Below are 12142 nucleotides of genomic sequence, written 5' to 3'. Positions count from 1 at the left end.
CCCGGTGTTCCCCAGCCTTCCTCTGCTGCTCGAGCTAAGCAGCCGGCCTGGTGGGGAGCGCTGAGGCCCGCCTGCGGCTGGCTGTGGTAGGTTCCAGCTCCCCAAAGCCCGCCAGAGCAAAATCAAGATTCTGTCCTCTTCCACCCTACCCGGCCCCCACCCAGAGACTATTCAGATTCCCCTGCCCCAGGAGAAGAAGGTGCAAAGAGCTGACCCAGAAAAAAAATAGAAAAGAATCAATATATTTTATTTGGCAAAAAGTTAAATATCATCTCAACACAATAATTTGGTCAGTAGGCCTTGAGGTAACTATTGCAAAATATACAGTGTATGTTCAGCCCAATGGAAACCCCAGATTCATCAAGAATACAAATCTACAGTAGCCCAATGGCAGTTTCATAGTGTATAATTTATTATCAATAAAATTAACTCCATTACAATAAGCATTCATCCCCCCAGTTAAAATTAAACGTAAACCATAGGTAGTAACCTTCTGCACATATGTATAGCTCCGAATAGCCTCACTGTTTGGTGCAAAAACAATATTCAAGCTGGTCTGATTGTTTTTTCTTTAATATGTGGTTTATATATACAATGGACAAGACAGGTCAATAGAGCATGTAGAGACTAAAATGCCGGATTTTCAAAACTGAAGAAAACCATGAATCTACGCATCCGGAGAACACTTTCTTTAAAAAAAAAAAATTATTTCGTTGGGAAATCCTTACAGCTAATTTACAATCAAAAGTTAACAGCCTAGTTATACAGAAGACATACTCCACTACAGAGCTATACTCTATGCAACTGTTTTCTCCCTCATAAACAACCTGAGTTCAAATTGAATTCTAGCTTTCACAATCACAACGGGTGCTTCACCCAGCACAGAAGTTTGAGTCACAAAACATAATTACCACAATAAAACACAGTGTTCAAGTATCTGGGCAGATAGCTCTGCCACACAAAAAGAAAATTAAATTAACTACACAGACTAAAAACTACACAGCCCGCAGTCAACAGTTGTGCATTATAAAAAGGTAGTTTTTTTTGTTTGTTTGTTTAAGTCAGGAACAGGTAGATTTTATAAAATATATACAAGCTAGCACACACAGCCATCAGCCCTAATGCCCCCTTTTCTTCTTCTTCTTCATCTTCTTTTTCTTCTTTTTTGTCTGACAGAAAATGGAAAGCTTACAATACCTCCTCCATCAAAGCGGCAGGCCAAGGAGCCAGCCTGAGAAGGGTTTGCCAGGGGTGGGGTGAGGCCTGGAGTTCAGAGCTGCTTGGTGCGGGGGTGCTGGAAGCTCGGGTGGAATGGGGGTGGGAGAAAGGGATGGGCAGTCCTGTCTCTTTCTCCCTAGCTCCGTCTCTTTTCTCTAAATGAACTCCAGTGGCATCACTCGTCTTTTGCTCGGTCTTTGTTGATTTTCTTCATTTTCATCCTGCGGTTCTGGAACCAGATCTTGACCTGCCTCTCGGTGAGGTTGAGCAGTCGGGCTACCTCGTACCTGCGGTCCCTGGTGAGGTACATGTTGAACAGAAACTCTTTCTCTAGTTCCAGCGTTTGGTGTTTAGTATAGGGGCAGCGCTTCTTCCGTGTGGAGCGCGCGTGGAGCCAGTTGGCAGCCGGGTTGCCTGCGGGGGGGAGAGAAAAGGGATTTAATAGAAGAAGCACACACCCCCGGGGGGGGGGGCTAGGTAACCTCCTGGGGTCTTCCACCAAAGTGCAGGACGCTGCTGAATTGGTTAGAGAAGGCGGCAGAGCCTCAGACACAATGGACCCCTCGCAGACAGACGCAGGGACGGTCACTTACAATTGCACGCTGTAAAACCTCGGCTCCCCCTCCCCTCGGAGGCCCTCCTTTCTCCTATGCTCCTGTCCTTTCCTCTCCCCTCCCACTCTCCACACTTTGGGTGATGAGTGAAATTTGAAAACAGATCATTTTGCCATGCAGGGGGAAACCACGCTGCCCTGTGTTTGTGTAGCAAGATTAATATTCCTTTCTTCCTTTCATTTACTTTCTCTCTGTGTCTTCCTTTCCCCACCTTTCCTTCTACTCTCCCCACTTCTTATTTAACCTCCCTGGAAGGCCGTGGGAGCGAGCAGGCCGGCACTCCTAGGTTCCCTAAAGCCGTTGATCACTTCTCCAGTTTATTTGAATAATCTGGCATGGGGACCCTCGTGGCCGGGTCGCTGGCAGCCTCATCTTGGGCAGGATTTACGCCGCCACTGGCTGAAGGCAAGAAGTGGAGGAAATCAGCTGTCTTCCCCAGCGTCCCGGCTGCAGTTGCTGCCGCTGCTCCCAGACAATCTATCCGCACAAAAGACTCTGCCGCGCTGCTTTCGAAGAACAACCCAAAGTATCTCTGTCCCGGTTCCGGGCAGCCAGGGAGATGGGTGTCTGGTCTTGGCTCGGCCCGCAGCGCCTGCCCCGCCCCCTCTCTCGGTCGTAGCCGCCTCCCCTCCCCCTGAGCCCCGCGGACCCCGTTGTCACAGCTCTTTGGTCTTGAGGCCCCATCCGAGGCTTCCCAAACAGCAACTTCTGGCTCCCGGCCCCTGCATAGGGGGCTCCCAGCGCGGGCTCCAAGACAGGCTGGAGAGAAAGCTGGCGGGCCGGCAGATCCGGGTGGCCGGCTTGGAGGCAGCGGCCGGTCTGGAGGGAGGAGACACTTACTGGGATCGATGGGGGGCTTGTCTCCGCTGCTCTCATTCTCAGCATTGTTTTCGGGGAAGCCGCCTTCGCTGGGCTGTTTTTCTCTATCAACTGGAGGAGAACCACAAGCATAGTCAGTCAGGGACAAAGTGTGAGTGTCAAGCGTGGGACAGTCACCCCTTCTGGCCGACAGCGGTTCAGGTTTAATGCCATAAGGCCGGCTGGAGGGCAAGCCCGCGAAGGAGAGCGCGCCGGGCGTGGGCTCCAGCCAGGAGCGCATGTACCTGCCGTCTGGCGCCGCCGCCGCCACGGGCGCCTGGGGGTGCACATAGGGGTGGTGGTGATGGTGGTGATACACCGCCGCGGGCACCGCGTTGGCGCCTGCCGCGTGCACCGGGTTCCACGAGGCGCCGAACACCGCCGCCTTAGACTGGAAACTGCACGGGCTGAAGTCAGGGTGCTCAGTTAGCGCCGCTGCCTGCCTGGGGGGCTGACCCAGGGCCCCCGGAGCGTAGCGGCCCGCCCCCAGCTCGTCCGCGGCGTCGGCGCCCAGCAGGAACGAGTCCACGTAGTAGTTGCCCAGGGCCCCGGTGGTGGCCATCGCAGTGTCCCGCGCCCGGCCAGCCGGCCCGACCCGCGGAAATTATGAAACTGCAGATTTCATGTAACAACTTGGTGGCACCAGGGGGGGAAGTACAGTCACCTAATAAGTTGCCGGCGCTCGCGCCCCTATTGGCCGCTCACGTCACGTGTCCGCCTGGCAGAACAATAACGCGTAAATCACTCCGCACGCTATTAATGGCCCGGTGTTTTGCAGTCATAATTTTTATAGCAAAAGCCATATGTTTTTATGCAAAGGGATCGCGGCGCTCCACGATCGGGTTTGTTTTAATTGTGGCCAACGAAGATTAAAAGATCAAATCTGGCCGTGCCTCTGGACTCCCTCCCCTCCCACCGCTACCACCAGACACACACTTCTTAAGCGGACTATTTTATATCACAATTAATCACGCCATCAGCAAGGCGCAGGTCCCGCGTGTGAGTGCGGCCAGCGTAGCCCCTCACATAAAATTAGACAATAATTGAAGCTATAAAAAATCAGCCAAATCGCATTCTCGCTCTACTGTATTTAAATCTATATTTATGATATTTCATAAGGAGTTATTGTTTCAGAAGCCACACAGGCTGGTGGGAAGTTGGGAACGACCAACAGATTCGTTTACCTCGTCGTGGCTCCCAGCTGTAAAAATTTACGAGGATTTGGAAAGGTTAAATTAGACTGTTGTGTTTAGTTGGCGAGCTCCCTGTAAATAATCCCCGCAGTCCCAGGAGATGTGAGTTTACTCCCGGCCGGCCGCGAAAAGTCAAATTCAACGCATTAGCCATCCCAAACTGAGCCACCACCGTCCCAGAGGACACAGCCTCGAGAATCTGCCTGCAAGACCGGATTGCAGGGTGCCTGGGGAGCTACCACATTCGCTGCTGCGTCTCCAGTGAGCGCCCCACCGAGGAGCGGCCAGGGAGGGAGCGGCCAGCCATCCCTGAATGATGGGTTTGGGGGCCTGGTTGTGCTGCGCGTCCGGCCCCGACAGCGCACACGCACGCCCAGCGCTCCCTGCTCAGCGTCAGCGGGAATCACGACCCCCTCGCGGACGCAGCAGGCGCCCCAGTCCTGTGCTCCGACCTCGAAGGCCCTAACGCTGAGCTCTGCAAGCCTCGTCGCACTCCCCAAACCCGACCTGCAAAAAACAAAACAAAACAAAACAAAACAACAAAAAAAAAAACAAGGCAGCATCAATGGAAGGAGAATTCGGCCTAAGAGACCTGGCGGCTCCAGTAGCTGGGAGGCCCGCACTGGAGCAGCTGGCCTCGGGGCCCAGTCTGAGTCCTCCCTTCCTTCCTGGCCGCTGCTCCCGGCGGGTCTGCCTCGGTTATCCAAGCGGCCAGGCGGCTCAGCGGAGTTACAAAGCCCAACGTGAGGCCGCCGCTGTTCAAGTCCAGGGCCAGAAATTAAAATGGGGAGGGGCACGGGGCATTGACTTTACTCCCATCCTCAGCTTGGCCAAATTGAAGAGGGTGTTTCTCACCTCTTAGAGTCTTTCAGGGGTAAATTAAAAGGCCTCGGACTCTGTTAATTAGAAGGAAAAACCCACCCCAAATCCAAACGGAAAGCAGCGACTCCTAAAAAAAACAGGTAATTAAATTCACGTGTGAACACTGTGCCTTCAAGAGTGTGTTTCTCATTAGCCCACTTCCCTGGCGGCCCGGGCGGGCGGCCTCCGGCGCTTCCATGTCCTTTTTTGCCTCCATCCTTCCCAACAGTTCCAGTAACGCCCCCCCCCAAAAAAAAAACCCTGACACATCCGTATCCCGCACTGGGACCCTCAAATGCCAGGCTCTCCCTGAGAGCGAGGCCGAGAAGCCCCGCGGATACCAACCGGGTGCCCCTTGTTTGCCGGCGCCGGAAGAGGGAAGTGGCCGACACAATGAACTCCGACGTGGCCAGTCCAGGCCGCCTCAGCCCCCTTCCCCCTAATATGTTTCCCTTCCCAGTAAATTCTTCCGCGTTATCCCCAGCCTCACTGCAGTCCAAGGTATCCCAAATATTGGGCAGTTCGCGGGGCCTCCGAGATTTTCATTAAGAGAAATTAATTCGAGAGGAAGCGTTTGCTCCTAATTGTAATTGTCTGCAAACGGGCTGGAAACGCCTGGTTGCCTGTCCCACTTCCCGACGTATCCAGAGAAGACACAAATTATTAATAGTAATATTTTAAATAAAAGACCATTCCTTTAAATAGCCTTAGCCCTCCAAATAGGACAGTTATTAAATACTTAGCAGGCCTTGAGCGTGAAGCAGTCCTTACTGGTGCCTAGAAGGGGGGCAAATCACAAAACCAAAAATTATCCCTCTTTAGCTCAGAGGTTTGGGGAGAAACCATTCAGGCTTTTCTGTCTGCTTTTATTTTGGAAATAAAAGGGTTTTCGTGTGCATAAAGAAATAATAGATGGGTGTGATTACAAACTGCCTCTTCTCTCCTGAGAGTTCTAAAACCTTGGCTTCCAAAAGAAATCCAATACTCAGGTCCTGAAAATGGCAGAGAAGAGTTGAGGAGAACGTGGTGTGCCTGCCTTTCAGATAACAAGACCAGGGGCTGAGCAATGAAAACAGTTCCTGGGCCCAAAGCCGAGCAGGGAAGGGAAGCACTGCTCCGTGGGAATGAGTCTGAAGGCCCGCATGTTTGTGTGTTGGGGGCAGGGAGGGATGAAGATTGTTTTCAGTTCCCGGCAATAACGAGAATGGTCCCGCTGGCTTCCAACGGTGGACTACAACTTGGAACAAGGACTCAAGTTTGTATTCCAATGTTTCTGGAAGTTAGAATTCCTTTCCCCTATTATTTAAAACAAGCTGGCGCTGCAAGTGTCCCCTTTTCGAGCAGTCGTCTGCACAAGAAAGCCATATCTAATATACTCTGAACCTGATAGAAGCTACTGGCAAGCAAGCAGCCAATCTTTGCCCTAGCGGGGCTACGTGATCGCGGTTAAAGCCGGAGCTGAGAACGGCAGGACCCAGAGAGCCGAAGAAGCTTCCTGGAGAGTTCCCTGCGTAACCGGGCTCCACCGAGCCGGGCTGAGTCTCAGCCCAGATCCCAGCCTTACGTAGCTTCCTTGTGAGGTGGGCGAGGGCCTCCTTGCCTTCGGTGTGGGCACACAAAAACGCCGGGAATGCCCCGTAATCTAATCTCCTAGGCTGCTGTTGCTGACCCGCGGAGAAGAAACGCAAGGCCGCCGCCATCCGGTCGTGATCGTAACCGAGGCCTTGTCTGCTCAGCAGCACACCAGGCCCAGATCCACAGACCTCGAGACGCCCCACACGAGCCCTTCCTGGGCAGATTCCGACCTCTACTTGAGCGCGTAGGAAAAAATATGACACCTCCCCCAGGCTCTCCCCAAGCCAGCCCTGAGTCCCTCAAGAAGGAAGACTTGAGGAGGAGAGGAGGTGGAGATAGCAAACTGGACACAGAGAGACCGAAGACGAAACAAAAATGAAGAAGGGGGGGAGAAAGAAATAAGGAGTAAAGAAAATAAAAAAGAAACAGAAAAATGAAGAAGGAAGGAGGGAAGGAAAAAAGGAGGGAAGAAAAGAGTCAAAGGCGACTCCTGGGAGCAGAGAGCGCTTACAAGGAGAAGGGTAAGTGACAAGGCCAGGATCCGGGCTCCTGTCTGCCTCGTCCCTTCTAGTTGGGCCTGAGTCTCCACTGACAAAGGGATCTTCCCTTATCGCCTACCCTGGATTGGGGCCGAAGGTGTTGCACCCTTGCAGGAGAATAGCGGGGTCCCTGAGGAGGCACAGGCCTGGAGCGGGGGAGGCACAGGATGGAAGCGTGCGCCCCTGACCTTGAATGGCCCGGGGCCCAGAATTCCTACCACGCCCCCGGCGTCCGCTAAGGAGCAGCTAACCTGATCCTACCTGCTCGGGGCCCGGTGGGAATGAAGGTGGGTGAGGCCAGCAGCCTGGCAAAGCGCTGAGAAGGAGACAGGGACGAGACTCCTGAACGGGGGGGAAAAGACGAGGTTGCCACCGCAGGCGCCGCACGACCAGAGCCTGGATGCCCCGCCCGGCCCGGCCCCCGCGCGCACAGGTACCTGGAGACGATTTCAACTGAAGTAATGAAGGCAGTGTCGTGCTGTCGAGAGAAAGGTGGATCCCAACAACAGGAAACTACCTAAATCACCGACCAGTTCTGGTGCTGCCCGCGCGGGGCTGCCTCGCCCGCCGCCACCGCCGCCACTGCCGCAGCCAAGGGAGAACCCTGCGATCGCACCCGGCCCGGCCCCTCGCCAACCTGCGCCCGCCGCTCCTACAGCGTGTCCCGGGCGCCGCTAAGGCATCTCGGAGGAAGAAGCCACCAGCCCCGGTAAGGTAAACCTGGGAGAGGGAGGGAAGGAAGGTAAAGGAAAGAGAAGAACGAAAGGAGAGAGAAGAGGGAACAAGCAGTGTGCGTGCTGGTTTCCCAAATCTTGCAGCTCAGCACGCCGGCGCCGAGCAGCGGCAGCCATGGGTGACTCGAAAACGCCAGGGACAGCCCCGAGCCTGGCTCCCTGTCTGGTCTCGGCCTCCCGCGCTTGCTCCCCGCCGCTCGCTCTCTCCCTCTCACCCTCCCCGCCAGGCAGCCAGCCGGGGCGCGCGCTCCCGCGCCCCCTCCCCCATGCCACCCCCCCCCACCTCCCGCGAGCAGGAAACGCGTGGCCCAGCGGAGGGCGACCAGGTGGGGGAGGTTGTGCTGGGGGAGGGGGGGCTCAGGCAGCCCGGCCACTGTCTACCTAACCGCTGCCGCGGACGCTAGTGACGTGCTGTGGGCCCGGCCTGCTCCCGGGATTCCTAGGCTGGGGTCATCTAGGACCAGGGACCCACAAACTAACCAGCCTCTGTGAGCCTCCCTGGGGCTCCCGAAAGAAATCCTGTTCGGCTTCCTCTGTCTATGCAGCTCCCCTCTCAACTGAAACCACCGGTCCAAGACAGCCACTATCCAGATATACTAGCAAGTCATAAAACTGAACAAAAGCCGACAAACCTTACGGCACCAGGGCTATAGGGCCCAGACAAATTACGACTGTCTAGGTAATATTTAAATAGATGCCTAAAGTAATTGCAGGGGGCGAGGGCTAGTCCTCCTGTTGTAAAAGTGGTTGACGGGATAAAGTGGAAGGTGAAGATAAGAAGTCAAAAAAAGAGGTAAAATTAAAAAGCTTCATTCCACAGCTTTTATTCTTCTATAAGAACATAAACATCGTCTTTTTTCCACGCACAGCAGCATTACAATATTAATTTATTCTGATTTAAGATTAGAAGTAAATAGAGCTAGAACTAACATTTATAATAACGATAGAATGCATTTGCATAAAACAAGATTGGCAATTTTTCATAATAATAGACATTTATACAGATTTGCATTTATAGGTTTTTTCTTTTTCTGCACCTACAGGTTTGACCCTTTTATGCATGTAACTTCACAGTATAAAGGAAACCCAAACAATGTCTCCCTTTTCTAGTCTATTCCGCTTGCCCCAGCCCTCCTCGGCTTCCATGAATTTTGGAAAGAAAAAAGAAGAGAAAAAAGTGAGGAAAAAACCCTCCGCAAGATAGGGAGAATTGTGGTGTGCTTGTCGTGTGTTACCAGTGGTAACAATTATTTAATGACAAAAAATCCACTAAATCTGCATGTATAAACAAAACGACATTAGATTATTTATCCACAGCCAGAGGATATAGAAATTCAGAGGTAAGGGAAATAATTCAGTCCCGCAATGCAAGACCTTACTCAAACTGGAAGAGAAGTTTCCTTGTCCTGGTCATTGTTTTATTCTTATATAGCTGGGATATCTTACAGAGGAAGGAAAAATTCATCTTTCTGACTCTTTCTCGATTTTCCAATCAGCCAAAGTCAAGCCCTTTTGCCAACCTGTATGCCCATGCCCATAAGCCCTTCTCTTTGCCAAGGAAGAAAGGAAGAAAGAAAAAAGAAACCCAGGGGCCTGTATCCCCTGATTAAACACAGCCCAACACTCCAGGCGGGCGAGCCGGGTGGCAGCTCCTTGCACCATTGACCTCAGGCCAGACACCTCAGCGCCTACAATGGGACCTCGGGCTTCCGGCTAGGTTTGCCCGGGGCCCCCGCAGGAAACCAGCTCCACCGGGACGACAGGGGCCATCTTGAGCAGTGGAATCCAGAGACAGCAAACCACCCCAGTCACCACTTGACACTTAGGACAATATTTATCTATATAGAATTTTAGAGCGATATGGCTTTTTCCCCCAGAAAACAACAAATAAACCGGCACCTAGCAAACAGACAAAGAAACAAAAAGTCAGAACAAACCAGCCCTGCACAGATGTAACGCCAGCGAGATGGCTAGTGTGGGAGGGAGGAATGGGGCTCCCGCACAGGTGCGAGTTCCTGGGCAGAGGCTGAAGACAGAGGGAGAAGAATGGCTCTCTGGAAGCGCAAAAACAAAAAGTAAAAATAAAAATGGCGTTGCCTGGAGCTTCATCAGGAAAAATTAAAGTTGGCTGTGAGTTCTCGAATCCGGTTTTCTCGGTTCATTTTCTTCAGTTTCATCCTACGGTTCTGAAACCAGATTTTAACTTGTCTGTCCGTGAGGTGGACGCTACGGCTGATCTCTAGGCGCCGCTCTCGAGTAAGGTACATGTTGAACAGAAATTCCTTCTCTAGCTCCAGCGTCTGGTGCTTCGTGTAGGGGCAACGCTTCTTCCGGCCACTTTTTGCAGTGAGCCAGTTGGCTGCGTTTTCACCTTTGGAATTGCCTGGCATTTAAGGGAATAAAGAGGGGAAGGTTAAATAGAGGCTATGTGGGCTGCTTGCAGGGGTGAATTTGGGCCGCCTCTACCACAAGAGAGATGCCCTGAGTCACACACACACAGTTATGCCTCCCTTTAGCTTGCCCAGCAAGAGCAGGTCCTCCAAAAGGCATGTGCAAAATCCAGTGGGCCTCCAATCTACATCTACCCTCCCAATTTAAATTTTCCTCCCCTTTTTTCCAAACACCTGTTTTAACACTAAGCTGCCATTTGCTTGCATAATGAACGGCCTGGGAGGGCAGTCTGTATATCTTGAACTTAACGCCTTACTTTTTCTTTGCTTCTCCCCACAAAGCAGACAAGCATTTCCTGAAGACCCCCAGGCTGAAGGCCGGGGTGCTTACTTGGCAGCACGGCTGTGTCTCACTCCAGCCCCCTCGTTGCCCAAGGGCGGGTGAGGAGAGGGAGAAGGACATATAGTTGGGACCTGGGCAAGGCATGAAAAGCTGATTCGGGGTCAAGGGCCCGCCCTCACATCTCTCCATGAGCCAGGGACATACATGCAATCTGGGCGATTCTGAGTTGCAGGGGAAGCGAAATGGTCCTTTTCTGACTCCCAGCTCAGGGCCCCGGCGTCCGGGCCGGATTTGCCTTTTCTTCTACCCGCAACGAGGATTCCCGCCCCTCCAGCAACTTTGAAAAAAGCTTGGGGGATCGTAAACTCGAACTTCGCCAGTTAATGGGCTTATTTATTGGTGCTGGCGGCTGCTTATTTTGGATGCCTTACAAACATCCGCGCTATCTGCGGGCGAGCCACTTTCCCTCCCTCCTCCTCCCCCCGCGTGGGCCGCGCCTCGCAGGCTGGGCCCAGACCACGGCTGAGGGTGCTCCGGGCCACGAAGAAGGGCATGTACACGAGGGGGCTGCTCGCCGGTGTCCTTGCCCCGAGTCAGGGTGAGCTGAGGCCAGCGCGGAGGACGTCTTGGTGTGGGGCTCTAAGCTGGAAATGAATTTTTACTGCGTCCCCACGCCCAAATATTAAAAAGCAAGTTCACAAGGTCAGCCTCCCTGCAGCTCGGGCCAAGGCCTGCCGGCTGCTGCACGGACTCCTGGCTCTCTGCTTCTTCCCTTCTCTGGGTTGGTCGGCCTGCCTTTCTGCCCGCCTGACTGCGGCCTTTCAGCGCGCCCTGCTTACCCAGGGAGTCCTTCTCCGGCGAGGCTTTGCTGCTCTCGGAAGGGGCCGGGGAGAGCTCCTCGGCAGCCGAGGACGACGCGTGCGCCTCCTCGTCGCCCTGCGAGCCCCCGCCGCCGCCACTGCAAGCCAGCGTAGGGGGCGGCGGCGAATCGAGGGCTCGCTCCTTCCGGGCTGCATCCGCCGAGCCGGAGGCGAGCACGGGTGGCGGGTCGAAGCCGCGCCCGGGGGGCTGAGCGGGGAACGGGCCGGCGCCGAGCTGCTGCGCGCCGCCGCCGCCGCCGCTGCCATAGCCCTTGGCCGTGCCGTAGGCCTGGGAGAGGCGGAAGTAGCCGGGCACTGGCACCCCGCTGGAGGTGCTCAGGGCGCAGCCGTCGGGTGGCGGGCCCCTCGGGAAGGGGACCAGCTCGGCAGCGGCTGCCGAGCCTTTGGGGCATTTGTCCGCCGAGTCGTAGAGGCAGTAGGAGCTCTCCTCTTTGATGTTCTGCGCGAAAGAGCACGAAGTGGCCTGCGGCGGGGGCTGGGGTGGTTGCGGCGGAGGCGGCGGCTGCTGCTGGGGCTGTGGCGGTGGCGGCGGCCCCTCGGACGGCTCCATCCGACACGACCGGGGCGCGTCCAGCCACAGGTCTAACGGCGCGGGCGCGTAGCCGTGCGCCCCGGCACCCAGGCCCCCGTTGCCACCGCCGCCACCACCGCCCGGCGACGCCGCATCATTGCGCTTGCCTCCCAGAGCCGGGAAGATCCCGCAGCTCTGCAGCCCGTAGGGCAGGTCCGCGGCCGGCGGCAGGTAGACCCCGCCGTGGGCGTAGTAGCCGCCTCCGCCCCCGGCGCCACCGCCGCCGCCGCCAGCCTCGCCTCTGCCGGAGCTGATGAGCGAGTCGACCAAAAAAGAGTTCGCGGCGGGGCTCTCCGAGCATGACATTGTTGTGGGATAATTTGGCGAAGGGAGCAGATAGCCCTTTCTGGCTGACATTTCTTGTG

The 12142-nt window shown here is 54.8% G+C and overlaps 2 protein-coding genes across 2 annotated transcripts; both read right to left on the bottom strand.

Moving 5' to 3' along the window:
• Positions 1-226: 226 nt before the first annotated feature.
• Positions 227-3428, bottom strand: HOXA9 (homeobox A9). The gene is made up of 2 exons (XM_033088013.1): positions 2673-3428; positions 227-1632 (listed from the first exon to the last, which is right to left on the bottom strand). The coding sequence occupies exons 1-2, from the start codon at positions 3250-3252 to the stop codon at positions 1394-1396; spliced, it is 819 nt and encodes a 272-aa protein (XP_032943904.1). The 5' UTR covers positions 3253-3428; the 3' UTR covers positions 227-1393.
• A 4958-nt stretch (positions 3429-8386) lies between these two features.
• HOXA10 (homeobox A10) lies at positions 8387-12142 on the bottom strand. Its single transcript, XM_033088011.1, has 2 exons — positions 11165-12142; positions 8387-9975 (listed from the first exon to the last, which is right to left on the bottom strand). The coding sequence occupies exons 1-2, from the start codon at positions 12132-12134 to the stop codon at positions 9701-9703; spliced, it is 1245 nt and encodes a 414-aa protein (XP_032943902.1). The 5' UTR covers positions 12135-12142; the 3' UTR covers positions 8387-9700.

Source organism: Rhinolophus ferrumequinum, chromosome 20, assembly GCF_004115265.2.
Source record: "Rhinolophus ferrumequinum isolate MPI-CBG mRhiFer1 chromosome 20, mRhiFer1_v1.p, whole genome shotgun sequence".
Lineage (NCBI taxonomy): Eukaryota > Metazoa > Chordata > Mammalia > Chiroptera > Rhinolophidae > Rhinolophus > Rhinolophus ferrumequinum.
Note: the sequence above shows the minus strand (reverse complement) of the source record. Positions and strands in the feature narration are given on the sequence as shown.

Excerpts from the sequence above, each read along its gene's own strand:
- HOXA9 (XM_033088013.1), bottom strand. The coding sequence starts at position 3,252 with ATGGCCACCACCGGGGCCCTGGGCAACTACTACGTGGACTCGTTCCTG. Across the intron at positions 1,633-2,672 it reads CAAGCCCCCCATCGATCCCA|GCAACCCGGCTGCCAACTGG; the intron begins GTAAGTGTCTCC and ends TCCCCCCCGCAG.
- HOXA10 (XM_033088011.1), bottom strand. The coding sequence starts at position 12,134 with ATGTCAGCCAGAAAGGGCTATCTGCTCCCTTCGCCAAATTATCCCACA. Across the intron at positions 9,976-11,164 it reads GCCGGAGAAGGACTCCCTGG|GCAATTCCAAAGGTGAAAAC; the intron begins GTAAGCAGGGCG and ends CTTAAATGCCAG.